This window comes from Emys orbicularis, chromosome 11, assembly GCF_028017835.1.
Source record: "Emys orbicularis isolate rEmyOrb1 chromosome 11, rEmyOrb1.hap1, whole genome shotgun sequence".
Taxonomy (NCBI): Eukaryota; Metazoa; Chordata; order Testudines; family Emydidae; genus Emys; species Emys orbicularis.
The window spans coordinates 10,780,674-10,800,555 of record NC_088693.1 but is presented as its reverse complement, the minus strand read 5'-3'; the positions used below and the strand labels follow the sequence as shown (position 1 = coordinate 10,800,555).

At 41.9% G+C, this 19,882-nt stretch overlaps 1 protein-coding gene across 1 annotated transcript in view; it reads right to left on the bottom strand.

The window, feature by feature from the left end:
- Positions 1-2,665: 2,665 nt before the first annotated feature.
- PDIA5 (protein disulfide isomerase family A member 5) overlaps positions 2,666-19,882 on the bottom strand; it is a 121,095-nt gene continuing 103,878 nt past the window's right edge. Inside the window, exons 15-17 of the mRNA XM_065413261.1 lie at positions 16,500-16,570; positions 8,527-8,661; positions 2,666-2,840 (exon numbers count right to left, since the gene is read on the bottom strand). Of these exons, the coding sequence (XP_065269333.1) occupies positions 2,760-2,840; positions 8,527-8,661; positions 16,500-16,570 (287 nt within the window). The 3' untranslated portion in view covers positions 2,666-2,759. The remainder of the gene's footprint in view (positions 2,841-8,526; positions 8,662-16,499; positions 16,571-19,882) is intronic.

Here is a 19,882-nt window from a genome sequence, read left to right as displayed (position 1 = left end):
TTTTATTTGCCCTAGTGTAAATTCAGATTAACTTCAATAAATTTATTCTGGATTTACACCAGTGTAACTGAGATCAAAATCAGGCCCAAATGTTACCTAATTAAACAGGCTAGGAAGTAAGCTTGATATACTCTGGTTCATAGTAGCCAATGCTTTTGTTAGCAATTAGATTTAATTGTTCATCTTGTTCAAAATCATCTCTTTCAAAGACATTCTGACTATAAACCAGATGAGTAATGACCCTATAACAGTAGGTAAAGTATTTTCAAGTATTTTGTATTTGTACATTAACACACAATTAACTGAGGAAAAAGCCCCTCCAAGTCCAAGAAGCAACATGACAAAACACCAAAAGAAAAACTAGGCTCCTTAATTTTATTATGGTGTAACCAGCTGTAAAGAATTACTGGTCTAAAGCATAGTGTGTAATTGTCCTATTCTAAACATTTACTAAAGCCTATAAATCACAGCAGTCCCAAGAAGTGATGTCACCATTGGCCAGCTGTGATGTTATTTTTTTAAGAAGTCTACAATTCTCTGCAATTAATGCAAATATAGACATATCCCACAGCTTAGGATTTCATGGATGTTGTATTTCCTTTCCTCAGTGCCAACCACTTAGAGATCATGAAAATTACAGTAACATGTCTACAGTTTTGGACTGATTGTATTCGTTGCTTCATACTCAGCCAGAAGCAAAGATCTTCCCTCTTGGAATCTAAAGGCCGTATATAATTTTTCCCCCCTCACACATAAGGATGAATAGGCCCTACTCAGCATGAGGACAGTTTAAAGGATCTGATCCATAGCTACCAATGAGCATGGGACATAATGCAAAACAGTGGCTATGCCAAAAAAAAAAAAAAAAATGGACTAGTGGGAGGGTAAATAGGAGGTTGTAATAAATTATTAGGCCATGCAGAATATCCGTGTACTGCTTGACAGCTAATTTTGTTGGTGGTGGGAAGATTCAGGAGGTGCCTAATAAGAGGAAATATTTGGCATGGCATCATCATTGCTTAGTTTTATGGCATGGTTAACAAGCTGGCCACCACACAAGACAAATCAGCCTACCAGCTCTTACTCCTGATTACTCAGTAATGGCTTCAGCAGTTTAATGAGTGGCAAATGTACAGTCCCATTAATTGGGCAAGAGAGAGAGGAGGAGGCGGCGGCGACGTGCACCCAAAACGGACAAGAGTGTGAGAAATCCCTGAAACTCTCCACCAATGTAGCAAGAAGTTGCCCCTTATACATCACAGACAGGCAAAAGAGATATATTTCATATATATATTTATAAGATATATTTAATATATCTGCAAACTTCTAATAGCAATAGAGAAAGTGTTCAGGTCCAAGTGATGGTTCTCCATCATTTAATGAGGATGCTATGTCAACCTGCAGCTCAATGTCACCAGAGAGTGTGAAATGTGAGACTAGTGCCACAGAGGATATACTAAAAAACAGAGAACCTATCAGAGTTAAACGATGGGCTTGCCCCTTACTCATCAGACAGGAAATAACCCTTGTTCATGGAACCTGCAGTGGCTTATGCTTTCTTGTCACCAGCTCTTACGGGTGCTGGTTACATAGCACATTGCCTGAAAGAGCTGCAAAACCAGGCTGATTCAGGATTAAAACATTTTCAGTTTATTGATTTATTTTTAGGTCAAAATGAATCTTAAAAAACCCATTCTATGAAGACATATCAAGTACCTCCAGATGAATGTAACTTTGTAGAACGAACAGCACAATCGCACATTTTTAAAGCACTCTCTGTAGTAATGCTGTATTTGTTTACAGTGATTTGCAGTCTTTAACATGACTGCTAAAGAAATAGTTTTAATGCTATAACTCCATTTTTAAAATTTTTATTTAACAAACAATGCGGACAAGCATTTGGAATGTACACAAATTGTCTTGTATGTAATTTCTGCATATCAAAAATATTACACATCTGTCAGACAGTCAATCAAATATACTGCTTTTCAATATGCATTTCATATGGCCTAAACATAAATTTACAAAAAGACAAACAGCCTACATTTTGCTCCCATATTTACAGGGGCATTTGATGACATAAATGCTGAAAAATGAGACTGATTCTGAACTTAAACTATGCTGTGCTGATTTTTGACAACTTTGTTTAAAATGACTCCGTACATTCTATAAAGATATGTAAACAGTTCTGGTACAGCGGATTAAAAATGAAATCAGTTAGATCTGGAATGGTCAATGCTAGTGTCTTCATTAACTCAATTTCCCTATTTATCCCTGAGCACCTTAAAATTCTTCCCCCCAAACATCTCTGAAGAACATGTATCTAGTTCACAAAACTGCATTTGAACAGATTTTTATGTTTCTCAAAAGTCCCATTTTCCTCCACTGATTTAAAACAAACAAACAAGTTATTACATGGATTGTAACACCCTTCAAAGAAAAATGCAGAATCACCGTATCAAACATCTTCACCTACAGACACACTACAGATTACAAAAATATTGCATAGGAGTGTTGATGGGCATATTCTCACATCATGAGAAAACGCTAGTTTTTAAACAGAATATGGCAACAATCTGTTTTCCTTTAAAAATCAAGTAGTTTCACTTTATTTCAAAATTGTACAAAATGGCCATGGCTGTTTTTTGTTTTGTTTTTTTGTTAAGTCTCTGTCTTTAGAATATGTGAAATCTCAGGTGCAGTAACAATGGACCTGGGACCATTCACAGTGCAGTGGAAAATGTCTTTTGAGGCAGAAATTACAGTTCATCCTTCTTCTTCCCTACCCTTTCATGGTCTCTTTCTCTAAGGGTTCGCATGAAAGTGGCAAATCCAGACTCCTGTATTTAAAGAAAGACAAATATTGGTTAAATTTTTTAAATAAAAGACACCAAAACAATGTTTCAAGACTCCCAACACCAAGGCATGGGTATGTATGTGGAATGTAAACTAGAGAAGAGTCATTGCTTCTGTACTGTCTGATCACAACAATGTGCTAGTGCAGGGCTCCTCCAATGAAGTGGAAAAGGAAATATCCATAGAGGCTTTAGACTCATCAAGTCTCTCATGAAAAACTGGCAGTAGGGAGGGGAGGAAGAATATGGAAAGCAACAATGTAACGGAGGAGAGGGCAGGGAGCTTCTCACAAATTTTGTCAATGCTTTTTCATTAATAAACTCTGAAACATACATTAGTGCCATGTTAATATGCTGTATGCACCACTTCAAAACCAGCTAGAAGACATGCGATTGCCACCCAAGAGCACAGAGATGTGTCACAATTCTTTATTCCATGACATTGCTCGGCCTTGGTTGTCTCTAGGGATCTCTCTTAGACCTTAGATCACAACCGACTCCACATGGGCATGAAGTGCCACATGAATGTAAAGGACCTGCTCATGCAGAATCTGTTACAGGACTGGGGCCCTGATTAACAAAAGGTGGTTCTTTGTGCAACCCAGGGAATTAATTTACAAGTAAAGGTTTCTTTAGCAGAGTCAGGAACAGAATACAGGTTTCCTGACTCCCAGTGCCTTCCTCTAACTGCTAGAATTCCTTTGCAAGATAGAATCATAGAATATCAGGGTTGGAAGGGACCTCAGAAGATCATCTAGTCCAACCCCCTGCTCAAAGCAGGACCAATTCCCAACTAAATCATCCCAGCCAGGGCTTTGTCAAGCCGGGCCTTAAAAACCTCCAAGGAAGGAGATTCCACCACCTCTCTAGGTAATGCATTCCAGTGCTTTACCACCCTCCTAGTGAAAGTGTTTCCTAATATCCAACCTAGACCTCCCCCACTGCAACTTGAGACCATTGCTCCTTGTTCTGTCATCTGCCACCACTGAGAACAGCCGAGCTCCATCCACTTTGGAACCCCCCCTCAGGTAGTTGAAAGCAGCTATCAAATCCCCCCATATTCTTCTCTTCTGGAGACTAAACAATCCCAGTTCCCTCAGCCTCTCCTCATAAGTCATGTGCTCCAGACCCCTAATCATTTTTGTTGCCCTCCGCTAGACTCTTTCCAATTTTTCCACATCCTTCTTGTAGTGTGGGGCCCAAAACTGGACACAGTACTCCAGATGAGGCCTCACCAATGTCGAATAAAGGGGAACGATCACGTTCCTCGATCTGCTGGCAATGCCCCTACTTATACAGCCCAAAATGCCGTTAGCCTTCTTGGCAACAAGAGCACACTGTTGACTCATATCCAGCTTCTCGTCCACTGTGACCCCTAGGTCCTTTTCTGCAGAACTGCTACCTAGCCATTCGGTCCCTAATCTGTAGCAGTGCATGGGATTCTTCCGTCCTAAGTGCAGGACTCTGCACTTGTCCTTGTTGAACCTCATCAGGTTTTTTTTGGCCCAATCCTCTAATTTGTCTAGGTCCCTCTGTATCCGATCCCTACCCTCTAGTGTATCTACCACGCCTCCCAGTTTAGTGTCATCTGCAAACTTGCTGAGAGTGCAGTCCACACCATCCTCCAGATCATTAATGAAGATATTGAACAAAACCGGCCCCAGGACCGACCCTTGGGGCACTCCGCTTGAAACCGGCTGCCAACTAGACATGGAGCCATTGATCACTACCCGTTGAGCCTGACGATCTAGCCAGCTTTCTATCCACCTTACAGTCCATTCATCCAGCCCATACTTCTTTAACTTGGCGGCAAGAATACTGTGGGAGACCGTATCAAAAGCTTTGCTAAAGACAAGGAATAACACATCCACTGCTTTCCTCTCATCCACAGAGCCGGTTATCTCATCATAGAAGGCAATTAGGTTAGTCAGGCACGACTTCCCCTTGGTGAATCCATGCTGACTGTTCCTGATCACTTTCCTCTCCTCTAAGTGTTTCATAATTGATTCCTTGAGGACCTGCTCCATAATTTTTCCAGGGACTGAGGTGAGGCTGACTGGCCTGTAGTTCCCCGGATCCTCCTTCTTCCCTTTTTTAAAGATGGGCACTACATTAGCCTTTTTCCAGTCATCCGGGACCTCCCCCGATCGCCATGAGTTTTCAAAAATAATGGCCAATGGCTCTGCAATCTCATCCGCCAACTCCTTTAGCACCCTCGGATGCAGCGCATACGGCCCCATGGACTTGTGCACGTCCAGTTTTTCTAACTAGTCCCGAACCACTTCTTTCTCCACAGAGGGCTGGTCACCTTCTCCCCATACTGTGCTGCCCAGTGCAGCAGTCTGGGAGCTGATCTTTTTCGTGAAGACAGAGGCAAAAATATCATTGAGTACATTAGCTTTTTCCACATCCTCGGTCACTAGGTTGCCTCCCTCATTCAGTAAGGGGCCCACACTTTCCTTGACTTTCTTCTTGTTGCTAACATACCTGAAGAAACCCTTCTTGTTACTCTTAACATCTCTTGCTAGCTGCAACTCCAAGTGTGATTTGGCCTTCCTGATTTCACTCCTGCATGCCTGAGCAATATTTTTATACTCCTCCCTGGTCATTTGTCCAATCTTCCACTTCTTGTAAGCTTCTTTTTTGCGTTTAAGATCAGCAAGGATTTCACTGTTTAGCCAAGCTGGTCGCCTGCCATATTTACTACTCTTTCTATACATCGGGATGGTTTGTTCCTGCAACCGCAACAAGGATTCTTTAAAATACAGCCAGCTCTCCTGGACCTCTTTGCCCTTCATGTTATTCTCCCAGGGGATCCTGCCCATCTGTTCCCTGAGGGAGTCAAAGTCTGCTTTTCTGAAGTCCAGTGTCCGTATTCTGCTGCTCTCCTTTCTTCCTTGTGTCAGGATCCTGAACTTGACCATCTCATGGTCACTGCCTCCCAGGTTCCCATCCACTTTTGCTTCCCCTACTAATTCTTCCCTGTTTGTGAGCAGCAGGTCAAGAAAAGCTCTGCCCCTAGTTGGTTCCTCCAGCACTTGCACCAGGAAGTGTCTGCTATAGGAGGCTATAGGCCAAGATTCTTCAACCTTTGACACAGTAAAAGGAATCCAGGAGAATGGTAGTTCTTGAAGTGTTTTACTGCTTTAATAACAGCATCCTTTGCTATCATATTGCAACAAACCTGTAACTCTATGCACTTCATGGTTGTCACTTTGCTGCATGCTATGTCCATTCAGGACTTTACAATGACAGCAGGGACAGAAATCACATTCTCTGGCTCCAAAAGCAGATGGCCATGCCATCAAACTAAAGGAGAATCTCCAGTACTTGTTTAAAGTAGAGAGACACTGAAGAGTAATTCTAATTCTATCCAATAAAGAGTCAGTTGTACACAAACACACTAGCTAGAACATTTTCCAACAATTGGACAATGTCTCCCTTAAGTCAGGTGATTCTAGAGCTGGAATCCTTTCCTTCATAAATCTCATAAGAACGGCCATACAGGGTCAGAGCAATGGTCCTTCTAGCCCAGTATCCTGTCTTCCGACAGTGGCCAGTGCCAGAAGATTCAGAGGGAATGAACAGAACAGGTAATCATCAAGTGTCCCAGCTTCTGGCAAACAGAGCCTAGGGACACGTCAGAGCATAGTTTTGCATCCCTGCCCATCCTGCCATTGATGGAGCTATCCTCAAACTTATCTAGTTCTTTTTTGAACCCTGTTATAGTCTTGGCCTTCACAACATCCTCTGGCAAAGAGTTCCACAGGTTGACTGTGTGTTGTGGGAAGAAATACTTCCTTTTGTTTGTTTTAAACCTGCTGCCTATTCATTTCATTTGGTGACCCCTAGTTCTTGTGTTTTGAGAAGGAGAAAATAACACTTCCTTATTTACTTTCTTCACACCAGTCATGATTTTATAGACCTCTATCATATCCCTCCTGAGTCATCTCTTTTCCAACCTGAAAAGTCCCATCTGCTATTTTGTTGCCCAGTCCCCCGGTTTTATGAGATCCTTTTCTACCTCTCTGCAGTCTGCTTGGGACTTAACTATCTTGAGTAGTTTTGTATCATCTGCAAATTTTGCCACCTCATTGTTTATCCCTTTTTCCAGATCATTTATGAATATGTTGAATAGGACTGGGCCCCGTACAGACCCCTCAGGGACACCACTATTTACCTCTTTCCATTCTGAAAACAGACCATTTTATCCTTTGTGTCCTATCTTTTAACCAGTTACTGATCCAGGAGAGGACCTTCCCTCTTATCCCATGACAGCTTACTTTGCTTAAGAGCCTTTGTTGAGGGACCTTGTCAAAGACTTTCTGAAAATTTAAGTACACTATATCCACTGGATCACCCTTGGCCACATGCTTGTTGACCTCCTCAAAGATTCTAGTAGTTTGTTCAGGCATGATTTCTCCTTACAAAAACCATGTTGACTCTTCCCCAACAAATCGTGTTCATCTATTTGTCTAATACTGGTTTTTTTACTATAGTTTCAACCAATTTGCCCGGTACTGAAGTTAGGCTTACCGTCCTGTAATTGCCAGGATTGCCTCTGGAGCATTTTTTAAAAATTGACATCACATTAGCTATCCTTCAGTCATCTGGTACCAAAGCTGATTTAAATGATAGGTTACATACCACCATTAGTAGTTCTGCAATTTCACATTTGAGTTCCTTCAGAACTCTTGGGGGAATACCATTTGGTCCTGGTGGCTTATTACTGTTTAATTTATCAATTTGTTCCAAAACCTCCTCTAATGACACCTCAATCTGGGACAGTTCCTCAGATTTGTCACCTAAAAAGAATGGCTCAGGTTTGGGAATCTCCCTCACATTCTCAGCCGTGAAGACCGATGCAAAGAATTCATTTGGTTTCTCCACAATGGCCTTATCTTCCTTGAATGCTCCTTTAGCATCTTGATCATCCAGTGACCCCACTGGTTGTTTAGCAGGCTTCCTGCTTCTGATGTACTTAAAAAAAAAATGCTATTACTTTTTGTTTCTTTGGCTAGCTGTTCTTCGATTTTTTAGCCTTCCTAATTATATTTTTACACTTCACTTGCCAGAGTTTATGCTCCTTTCTATTTTCCTCAATACAATTTAACTTCCAATTTTTAAAGGATGTCTTTTTACCTCTAACAGCTTCTTTTACTTTGTTGTTTAGACACGGTGGCACTTTTTTGGTTCTCGTACTATGTTTTTTAATTTGCGGTATACATTTAAATTGAACCTCTATTATGGTTTCTTTAAAAAGTTTCCATGCAGCTTGCAGGGATTTCACTTTTGGCGCTGTACCTTTTAATTTCTGTTTCACTAAATTCTTCATTTTTGTGTCGGTCCCTTTTCTGAAATTAAATGCTACCACGGAGGTCCTGGACTTCAATCTCTTACCTGGCAGCCTAAATCATCAAATTCACTCCAAATTTCCCTTAGCAGGTGCTAAATTTCCCCGAATATACCAAACAAGTTCCAGTTCAAAAATGCGTATGGGTGTGGTACACAATGATTCAGCCCAGTGAATTACTGATGGGAGCGGAAAAGCCTTTTGAAATACATTGAAAGTTTACCGTCCTGTTAATTTACAACAAAAATGGAAAGAGACAAGACATTCCTCTCCCCATGGAGGTTATTTTTTCAAATTGCAACCTGTTTTTATACTTACCCCTCTCTCTCCGTTATATTTTTCTACAAATTTCCCATAGTTGTAATAGTTAAAGGTGGGGTAACCATCCACACCTTCCTGTTTACACAGATCATGGTTCTGTTCTTTGGCACAGTCCACTGCAGCATAGGCTATCTGAAATACATAAGAGATGAAAAACCATAACTGTCTGCTGCCTCAAATAGCGGCACTTTTAGTTGATGAGAAATTGAAGAGATGCACACACCCTCTGCTGTTGCAGCCTAGATGTGTCTGGAATAGGAACAACCACTTGTACCAAAATATGCAATGCTTTTATAATCTCCAGAGATGGGGAGAAGGATAAGAGCATCAGACTCAAGTTGACTTGCACAACCCTTAGGTAAGATATGAACTCTGTTCTCTAGGGGTGCAGCAATTCATTGTGCTGGCTAGAACTGTATCTCTTAAACTTCATTAATTAGGGCTACTCGGCTGCAAGTGCTTATAGGGTAAGAAAACCATCTTCGTTATCCCTAAATATACTACTGTATCTGGCTGGCTGCAACGTCTTCTTCCCTCTTTAGTTTATTCAGAGAAAAGCTTATATAGAAAGATGGTGCAATGTTTATTAATTAATTCATACAAGTGTAAAGGGCATTAACGATGTATGCTCAAAGCAGCTGTAACAACCCTCACCCAGTTCCCAGGTTAAGTGAGATGTGGGTCTAGTGAGTAGGGCACCAGAGTCAGAGGACCTAGGATTTAATCGTGGCTCCGTTACTCATCTTCTGTGTGCCTTTAGGCAGGTTGCTTTACTCCTCTGCCACCCTTTGTCTGTCTTGTAGTTTGAACTGCAAGCTGTTTGGGGTAAGGTGTGTTATGAGTATGTACAGTGCCTAGCACCATGGAGTTCTGATCTCGGGTAAGGTCCCTAGACTCTACAAATAAATAACAGTATTAGCCCGAAAGAGAGCTCAGCGTGGGAACTCCAGGGCCGCCCGGGGGGGTGGGGGGGGCAAGTGGGGCAATTTGCCCCAGGCCCTGGGCCCAGCAGGGGCCCCCACGAGAGTTTTTCGGGGCCCCTGGAGCGGGGTCCTTCACTCGCTCCAGGGGCCCCGGAAAACTCTTGCGGGGCCTGGGCCCCCGGAGCTTCTTCCGCTCCGGGTCTTCGGCGGCAATTCGGCGGCGGGGGGTCCTTCCGCTCCAGGACCCGCCACCGAAGTGCCCCAAAGACCCGCGGTGGGAGGTCCTTCTGCCCCGGGACCCGCCGCCGAAGACCCCAGGCCCCCTGAATCCTCTGAGCGGCCCTGGGCAACTCTCTGCTGCTCTACCATAGACTGGCTTTGTCCCTCTTTGCCTGCTCACAGGGAGAGCTCGTAACTTAGGAGCCATGGTATGTCGTCCCAGACTAAACAGGGCTCACGGCTACTGTTACCACCCTGTGTGTATCACTGGGAACCTGATTCTGAGAGGTACTGAGAACCAGCACTTCCCACTGGCTGCAGTGGGAGTTGTGGGTGCATCTCAGGATCAGGCCTTTTTTTAAATTTTCAGCTTCAGCTCTTTTGGAAAATGGACTTTACTTACATTGGCCCAATCCCACTGTTATCACATATACGTAGCTCCACCTGCAGAAGTTATTCTAAAGTTCTACTGCAATTTACACACATGTATTACCTTCACAATCCCATTATGCATTTGCTGGAGACTGGGTGGGTTATACAGTGTTAAGTCTATGCTACGTAAAAGCCAACCGATTAGAGAAGGGATTATTGTGACTACTGGCAACAGTATTTCAAAGCTAATTTAATATCAGATGCATTTTAACTTTAACATTCCATTCCACTGGCCTACTCCAAGCAATCGGAGCAAAATACCTTTTATTTGCATGATGTCGGTGCTTCTGATGCCCTGTACTCCCATAATTAAAGATCACTTACTATGCCACTGTGTCTTTTATTTGCATGGTGAGGCAGTCAAAACTACATCAACTGATCGCAACATCTGGGCAGCAATTAAAGAAACTGGAAAATCTATCTTGGGTTTTGTGTTGTTTTGGATTTGAGATCCTCATAAAACAGTGGCTTAGAAAGATCAAACTCGATGGCATCCTCGGATGAAAATTGCTACCTCACTGCAGAATATCACTTCTTTATTCATGTGTTAAAACAGGAAAACCATTAAAGTGGCCTTAAAGACCAAGAATTCCTGAAGACTATTTAAATAAAGGAATAAAATCACAAATACATTTTGGTAGTTTTCGTACAACAGAAGGAACTCTCAATGAATCGGGGCCACTAAAGACAAATGTTAAGAATCATCTGCAGCAAGAACTCTTCATCTGTTTATGTCAGGTATTTATACATTAAAAGTGATATTAAAAGAGCATTATTTAGTTGCATGTCAAGTAGTTGAAAGGAAAAGCCAGATTTACGGTTGTGCAAGGTTATTGCTGCCTCCTTGTGCAACCATTCTGTGCAAGAAAATAAGGCAGGAGTCCTGTGGGAAAACGTTGTATCTGACCATGTAATTAAAGACTGTATCATAATGTACATGCAAGAGGGCAGAATTAAAGTTGCATGGGCAACCGTAGACCTGGTATTTCCGATCTCTGGAGTTCTTGATTTTGCAGCCTTAACGATGTTCTTTTAACCAAGTTTCATATGTAATTTCCTAATTGGTTTGGATTTTTTTTTAAAAGAAAAAGGCAAAAACAAGTTCTATTAGGTGCAACTGTAAATCTCTGTATTGTGCATCAAACTGGGTTTGAATCCTAAACCCTCAGCATTGCAGCCCAGACTGCCTCTACTTGCTATATTAGCTGGCAGCAGGAGAAAGCTGTTATTCAGAGGCAAGGGGGTGCAGTGGAGGGAAATGTGCTGGTGAGGCCATATGCTGCGTCAAAGGGTGGTGGTGGTGCTCCATCTCTCTCTCTCTCTTCCTGGAGCGATGGGAGCTATTACTCCTTGCGATGTCCCCAGATGTGGCCCGGGGGAGGGTCAGCCACAGGGGCATATGCTGTGCAACACGTTAGTGCACTTTAGAAATCACAACCCAATAGTGCGCATTACCTCACTGCGCAGACAAGCCCTAGTATATTACTATACTTCGTGTCATTGTTTTCTTCAGGGGAACCACCTCCCAACAGAATTGCAAAACAATTTTCTATTCTAGAGTGACGTTACCATTTAAAAAAAACGTTCATGTGTTAAATGGGTGTCTGGGAAAGAGACAATAGAATCTCCTTTCCTTTCAGGAAATTGTTCCTCTTCTGTTTTTCAACCTTTTGCATTTTAACAATCCGTCTTCCAGCCATTGTGGGATGATGTAAAATATCTTCCTTCGGTAGCAGTTGCTCTCCTGTTAAAATATGTACCGCTACGCACTGGTTTATTGATTCAAGGAAATAAATCTCTGCAGGAGCTAATATTGACTTTTGTTATGAAAATGGAAGTGAATAACTGAATATTGATTCGAGGAAGGAATGATATAGGACAGGCTTATTTAAAAAAATAAATTAGGGATAAAATTTCAGTGTGAAAAAGAATGGTACTAAGCATCTGCTTTAGAGTAGTCAACTATAATCAGACAAATCTGATTATAAAAAAAAAGTCTGTTGTTGCCAAGTGACTTAAAGGTTTTGATAGCACATATGAATTAAACAGGGACCCATTCTTCCCTATGTTTACTGTACAAGGTTTTATTTATGTAACTGGTTGTATCTCCAAAATACAATGCACCCCACTGAGGTTAGCCACAATTCACTCATTATTTCTATGGGAATCAGTTTGCAAGAGAAGATTAATCTTTAGTTACCATGATGTACAGCAACAACATTACCATGTCTGATGAGTCTTTTTTTTTTTTTTTTAATTCAAGACATGCTTGAATCTCCAAAGTATTAGTTTCTTGTTTCTTTAGTGCATGTGTGTCCCAATTTCATCACACAGAATTTTCCTGGATTAGGACCTGAAAGTGTTGTTCAACCTAAAAAAAAGCGACTGCCAAAAATAGCATGGTGGAGTTCCATATTGTGATTCATTAAGTCTCACTGATTTCTAGAGGTTCTGCAGGTTCTAGAGGTCTTCCTTCAGTGACGGCTGTGCAATCTCCATTTCTTCAGATTTTGCCCTCAATGACAACCATACAAACCCACTGTTAGCTGACTGGTGGTCTGCTTTATATAGATGCATAAGAGTACAAGTGTGTTCAAAAATGTAAGTAATTCCAAAGAGGCTTGCCCAAACAGCAGCACCTTTTGCAGAATTCTAGATCTCTCTTACTCTGTGGGCATGGAAAAAAAATCAACAGATTTCCTCCACGAAGTTCAGATCAGAGCACCATAAATCAATTCATTCTAGCTTAACTTGGACTCAGCTTTTTGGGGCTCAGCTGAAAATGAGCCTGCGGACTTCTAAAGGTTTTATTGGCGTCCCTAAGAGTCTCTAGTCTAGAGCACTGACTGAACAAATCTTCATGCTCTTCCATCTGTTCAGCAAAGGGACAATGGTCACACTTGCAGCTCTTCAGCATCTGTTGGTGAGCCGGAAGGTATGAACGGTCTCTGCTGAAAGCATCCATAAAGAGAGCTGCAGATGCAAGTCAAGGCCCAGGTCTCTCTCCTGGCAGCTGCAAGTGAGGGCCAGAGCTCCCCAGGCAGCTGAAAACAGAAGGTCCCAGGACCCAGGTTTAATATTTTTAAAGTACCTGAAAGTAACATTTTGTCAGCTGTTGAAAAGCAAGAAGTGACGTGCAACTGGCAGAGAATGAAGTCCTGCAGTGAGGGAGGAGCCTTGCAATGGGGGATGTCTCATTGGGCCTAGCAGAGTTGGTTACATAAGAGCCTTTCCAGAAGCTACCCTGAATTCCATACAGTCAGGATGTGCTCAGCGTCTCTAGACGCCTCTCCTCGCTGGCCTGCTTTTACCAGTAGTCCAGAGACACTAAAGCAAGTGGAGGTGCAGGGGCCATGGGTGGTATGCCAGAGCCAGAGCCAGATATTTCCAGATCTTCTGTAATGCGTAGACACATTGGACAAGCACATCAGTTGGATATTTCTGCTAAAGTAATCAGCAATGAGACAACCAATGAAACGTTGATATTTGGGGCCCAATTTTGAAATAGTGACCTTCATTTCTGTGCATGTGACTTCGCATGCAGATGATGGGCTTTGCATGTGCAAATTCTGTCGCTAGTGCACAAGTATTATGTGATTGACAAGTGCACACCAACAGATTGAGTTCTTTGGAAAAAATCTGGCCTGTTATGAGACTTCAAAATTAACGCCCCATTTTGATAACGGAGATAACATTCATACCTCCGAGCAGTCTGTTTTCTGTCTCTCTACAAACTTGGGAGAGCTTGGTCAGTTCACCTTTTCAGATATTTTTTGCAACCATAAGGCCTGGTATCATCCTTTCCTTTTTTAATTTAAAAAGTTAAAATTTTCCAGATGCCAAGGGGCCACCCTTATTGAAAAGTCCATGAGAATTTAATAGAAAATGGTAACACTTGAACCATCTGTTAGCATTGTTAGCATCCCTGTTACAGAATCCTATAGGACAACCGTTTAAAAAAAAGAGAAAGCTTAATTCTTTTCTATTACATTCTGTACATTTTTAAGATTAATACCTTTGCTCCTTATTTTTGGAGTAATGTCTACTGAACCCTTTTGGTTTAATCCCTGTTTAATTCCATAGGGTCCCAATTCAACAAAACATTTGAGGATGTGTGTAACTTTAAACACAGGAGTTGTCTTATTGAAGTTAGTGGGGACAGTCACATGCTTAAGTCCTTTGCTGGATCAAACCCCTATGTCTTTTCTACAAGGGCACCAACAGGCAGCAAGAAACATCTTGGTAGCCTATGGGTTGTGCATGACTGAAGAGGGTTCCCAAGGTGATCAATCCTTAGCACTTTCATAAATCAACAAGGGGAACGAAGCTGTTTTTGCTGCGTGCCTACCTTTTGGAAACTGTACAAACCTCAATATTCTCTATTGGATCTTCTGTTCCACCTCATTACATTTTATACCTCTGCACTTCAGCTTTAAATGCCCTCAGCTGAAATAAAGAGTTGCAGCCATCAATCATTGTCTCCAGGGCTTTGAGTCCTTTCACAGCTGCCTGCAGTTGTGAATCAAAACCTTCAGATGTTTGCATTCAGCACAACCATGACACATGCTAAAATTGTGATCAGATGTTTATTAATACATCCGGATAAGCAAGTCTCACATTGTTTGGTACATTCACTTCATAACTCCTAGATGGAATAAAATTGCAGGGAGCTCCGGACAGAAAGGCCTGTCTCAGAGCTAGCAGAAGGTAGAGAGAAAAAATGACATGTTTTTAGAATTCTTGGAAACAAACTAGTAACCACAAGGCATAACGCTGCAAAAGTTCCAGCAGCAGGAGGATTGAGAACGGTGTGCCACTAAATGCTGCTATATGCCACCTGAACCCAAGGGCATAACAGCAGCATTCTAATTCCATCCGTAAGCAAGACAAGAGAGCGGTTTGCCTCCTTACAGTTCATCACATGTAGTTCAGAAATTGACTAAATGCCCTCCATAGAAACTCCTCCCTGCTCTCCCAGCATGTGCACGCACAGATGCATCCACAGTTGATTGAGGTCTCGCCAATATCTGTAAAGTCTAAATGGCAAGAGGTTTCAAAGCTAGCCCTTCATTTCCTAGTAAATCCCCCAAGCCATTTCCACAGCATGGCTAGGTGAAAAGCAGGCAGGAAGTTAAACCACAAACATAGATATAGGATTATGGTCCCAATTCAGCAAAGGACTTAATCATGTTCCTCACTAGAAGCAAGTGAGAAAACGGGACTAGTCATGTCCTTAAACAGATTGCTGAATTGGAGCCTCTGTTTCTTGTACAGACAGAAGGTGCTGGGTTGCAAAGACTGGGAAGAAGTAAAGGGAACTAAAAAAAGCAACAACAAAAAAGTGTTTTTTTTTAATAGCATCTTTCATACAAACCATATCCTGAAACACATTACAGATCATAGAGACAAGAGAGAAGACTGAAGATGTACTAACAAAGGAGAAATGATAGGGCCTAACAGTAGAAGCCTTTGCTTATATGAGCCAATGAGGCCACTGTATTTGTGTGAGCAAGGACTACCCATGTGACTAAGGGTTTGATAGATCTGACACAAATTGCAATTTCCCAGTTTTTGGATTAAGGGTGGAATTTTCAATAGCTTGTATGTGATTTACAAAACACAAGTCCTATTGAAAGCCAATGGGACTTGTGCTCCCAAGAGACTTCATTTGGGTTTTGCTTGTAAATCACTTAAGCTCTTTTGACAATCCCCTCTGCGTTTCTGCCCAGAGTCAGGGTATGTCTACATTACAGCTGCTACAGTGCACAGCTCCGGCACTGCACCTGTGCCGCTGAAGGGCCGTAGTGTAGATGCTCCCTACACTGACAGAAAGAGTGTTTCTGTCGCTATATTTAATCCACCTCTATGAAAGGTGGTATTTGGGTTGATGGAAGAATTCTTCTGTTGACCTAGCTGCGTCTACACTAGGGCTTAGATTGACCTGTGGAACAGGGAACAAAATTTTTCACTGCTCTGAACTATGTAGCCAGGTCAAATTAAGAGTTAGGCTAGCCCAGACCTCAGACACATACATTTCTTCCTATGTCCACCCCACTAATTATAACATGCCTGTAAGGAAGGGTGGACAAGAAAATGTTTTAAATAATATTTATTTCTCATCTGTAGAGTTATAACATGACTTAATAGGGAAGATTTCACCCGAGAAGAATTAAAAGGGAAAAATAAAGAAAAATCAGAAAGAACGTTAAAAGTTCAACTCAGTTTGGCCAAAAAAAATATGACCTCTAAGATGCGCACATATTTTATAACTGATTAACTTGTTCAACAGCATTCTTCTGCACAAGCCTTATCATTAAATGAACTAGATCAAGCTTGTTAAGTGAAAAGGTGGCAGAGGCACTTTAAACATCTCAGAAACTATTAAAAATGGGTTACCTTTCGATCTTCTTTAAAGAGTTCTGCAGCAGTTGTGAAATGTGGGATGGAATTTTTACAGTGTGGACACCCTGTGCAGCATGGGAAGAAAAGGAAAAAAAATTATGTAAAATTCATTGCAGAACAAGACATTGGGGCAACTGAAAGACAAGCCTGTAGGTAAATTAAGAATCAGCATTTAAAAGAAAAAAAAAAACTTTCTAGATGAGAGGTTCTGAAACTCTGAGCTGAGGAACTTGGTGATATGGTGAGCGATCGCTGGGCACGTGGCCTCCAGTTCAGGAAAGTATCCAAGTTTAAGAGAGAACTTAAATATTGGCATAATTCCCAATAAGCACGTGCTTAAATGCTGCCCTGAACAGGGATGGACTGAAGCTTAAGCGCCTTCCTGAATTGGAACCACAGTGCAAGGGTCTCCCTCCTTATTTCCAGTTGCTTTAAATAGCATTAGAAAACATCTGTAAACAGATTCAAGATTTTCATATTATTCTGTTTTCACATATGTAATTACTGTAGTTGCCACAGGGCTGTTATGTGACTGAGAATGGGAGGACTAGAGGTGGAGGCAGTTATGAATGGGAGGAGAGGTGGTCTGTATGCTTGAGAATTGGAAGGGAGGTATCCACGAGACAATCTCTGCATTAAACATCAAGCTCACACTTTGAAAGTTCTAGAGCCACACCCTGGGGGTGGCTGTGAAGTACGTCAGTACACCAGCTTTTCACAGCTGGAGGACAGACCTCCAATTTGCGTTAAGATTACAAGTCCTTGCTTTTCCATAGTTTCCTCCCATTTGCTCACACAACAAACATCAGGCAATTTGAAGGGGATTGGGTGGGATAGGACTGAAGGAAAAAACCTACACACAGAAAGGCTGCGCAGTATACTGGTAAAATTTTGTGGGAAAGACTGGCTAATATATGCTGGTATTATAGCAGTGTCAAACTAGAGACTAGTTAGTTTCTCACTTATGTGGACAAAAAATTCATTCATATTTTACAAAAAAGCAAACCGGGGAAGGAAGATCTGCCCTTTTCATTAGAGAGCAGCTTCAGATTTTAACGGTCTCAATTCAGCGGCTCCGTATACTGTCTGTGATGAACCTGAGGTACTCTCAAATACTTCGCCTACATTAGATAAATCTGTGTGACCAAAAGTAACTAAATATCTGCAGTGAACTATTCTTCCTAACTTGTGGAGATTGTGCACAATGGAGTTGTCAGAGCCCTTCTCTTTTGATTAGACACAAAGGAAACTGGTTAACTTCCTCCAGTCGTGCACTGATCTAATGTAAAGGTCAAAAGCTATCGACGGATAATCAAAGTATTCCTGCCTTTGCCTTCAAATGATAAAGAGCAGCATGCAGGCAACTGCGTGTTCACAGTACAGCTCACATTATTCTTAGTCATTTATCACTGCAAAATATTTGTAAATAGGTGGCACTCTTCCCTTCTTAGTCAGTATTGAACAGATGCCCTAGCATGATGTTAAAAGGCACTTTGTTACTGGGGCTGCTGTCTTTTAGATGAGATTAAAACCAAGGTTCTGGTATCAAAGATTTCATGGTCTTTTTCACAAGTGTAGATGGTTAACCCTGACATCTTGGCAAATTGCAGTACCATTGATTACACTGTTGGCCATCCTGCCAACTTCAGATTGAATTGCACACAGTCTTCTTCCTGCAGGGAGGGATTTTCAAGAGCACGAAGTGACTTAGGAGCACAAGTCCCACTGAAAGCCAGTAAATTGGTAGGAAGTAAATACCAAAGAAAGTCAATGGAACTCGCACTCCTAACTCACCCAGGCATTTCTGAAAATCCCGCCCTTACTGTCCTCAACTATTTTATAGTGTTGCTACATTCCCATCCCAAAGGCAGCTGCACTTCGGCGCTCGGTAAAGAGATCCCTGTGCATACACAGTATAGTCTGAAGTTAATTTTGTTAAGTGCTTTGGTGTTGGTCAGGCTGAACTGGCCATTTGGCCCCGGGGATAGGGCACTAGACTGGGACTCTGGACTGCTCGGTTTCTTTTCCCAGGTCTGTAACCCATCTGATAGGTGATCTCTGTGCCCTTGTTTCCACTCCCACCATTTGTCTGTCCTGTCTATATGGGTTGTAAGCTCTTCAGGGCAGGGACAGTCTCTCAGTATGTTTTTGTACAGCACCTAGCACTATGAGGCCCCAGTCTTGGCTGGGGCCTCCAGTTGCTAATGCAATACAAATAAGATAATAATCGGTGATGGGGAAACACTTAAAGACATTTCAGAAGCAAAAAGGCAAGAAATCACACCCACAATCGAAGAAACCCCTCCCCCAAAATTATTTAAATAGTAGTTTACACTTTCACAGCATTGCTCCATTCAGTCCCTCTAGAAGACAAGGGTCCCCCAATAACTTACCCTACGAAGTGTTTTGGAGGGTTGGGGGGGTTGTTTTGAAGGACTTGAGTTTGATTCTCCAACATAGTTTTTATTAAGTGATCCTTCAGATTGAAAATAAGACACCCCAAAACCAAACGCAACTTGATTTAAAGTTTTCCCCCCCAACAAGCAAATGTCTTTCAGACAGCATCCCTTGGGTGGGTTGTACCACTCTCTGTGCCTGAGGAGGGAATCTGTTAAAACTCCCAGCTACAAGCCCCCACGTATGTGCTGACAGATAGCTTTGATAGTTAGGATTTAGAACAAGTCATTCTTTTCAAGTAAATCCAACTGAAAGCCAATAAACCACGAGTGTCCCTTTAGACACAGAAAAGTCCACTTCACATTAAAAATGCAACCTGGTATTTTACAGTGGTCAACAGATGGCAGCTCAGAATACCAAATAGCAGTTTAGCTGATAACAGGGGAGTAATAAAACTGTCAGGCATGTCAACAGTTGCTCAACGGCCCTACTGTCCTAGCACGTCATCATGACATATACTGCAGAGTAATATCCAACAGAGGGCATCAAGACAGCTATGAGCAAAGATTCATAGATTTTAAGGGCACAAGGGACCATTAGATCATCTGGATCATTGCCTGTATTTTCCAAATGCTATGACTAATATGTTTGGAGTTTTTAGGCAACAGAGGAGATAGCTAAACCACACATAATCCAAAATCATAGGTAAAGGAGTGTAAGCCTCCCAGTTTTATCCTACCACATCTTACACACTCTTGGTAGTTGCTTTCACTTCTACACTCCTCCCTTCCTACCTGTCCTTCCTATGTCTAACACATCCCCTCCCCCACCATGGCTTACTGGTGTGTATCTTACATTTCACTTCTGAATTTGACCCAGTGTGTTTTATTTAACGTATTCTGGTCACAAAGCTAAAAACACCAACATATATGGCTTTTAGCATCACTGTTCAATGGGCATTCTGTTAACTTTGGCCATCT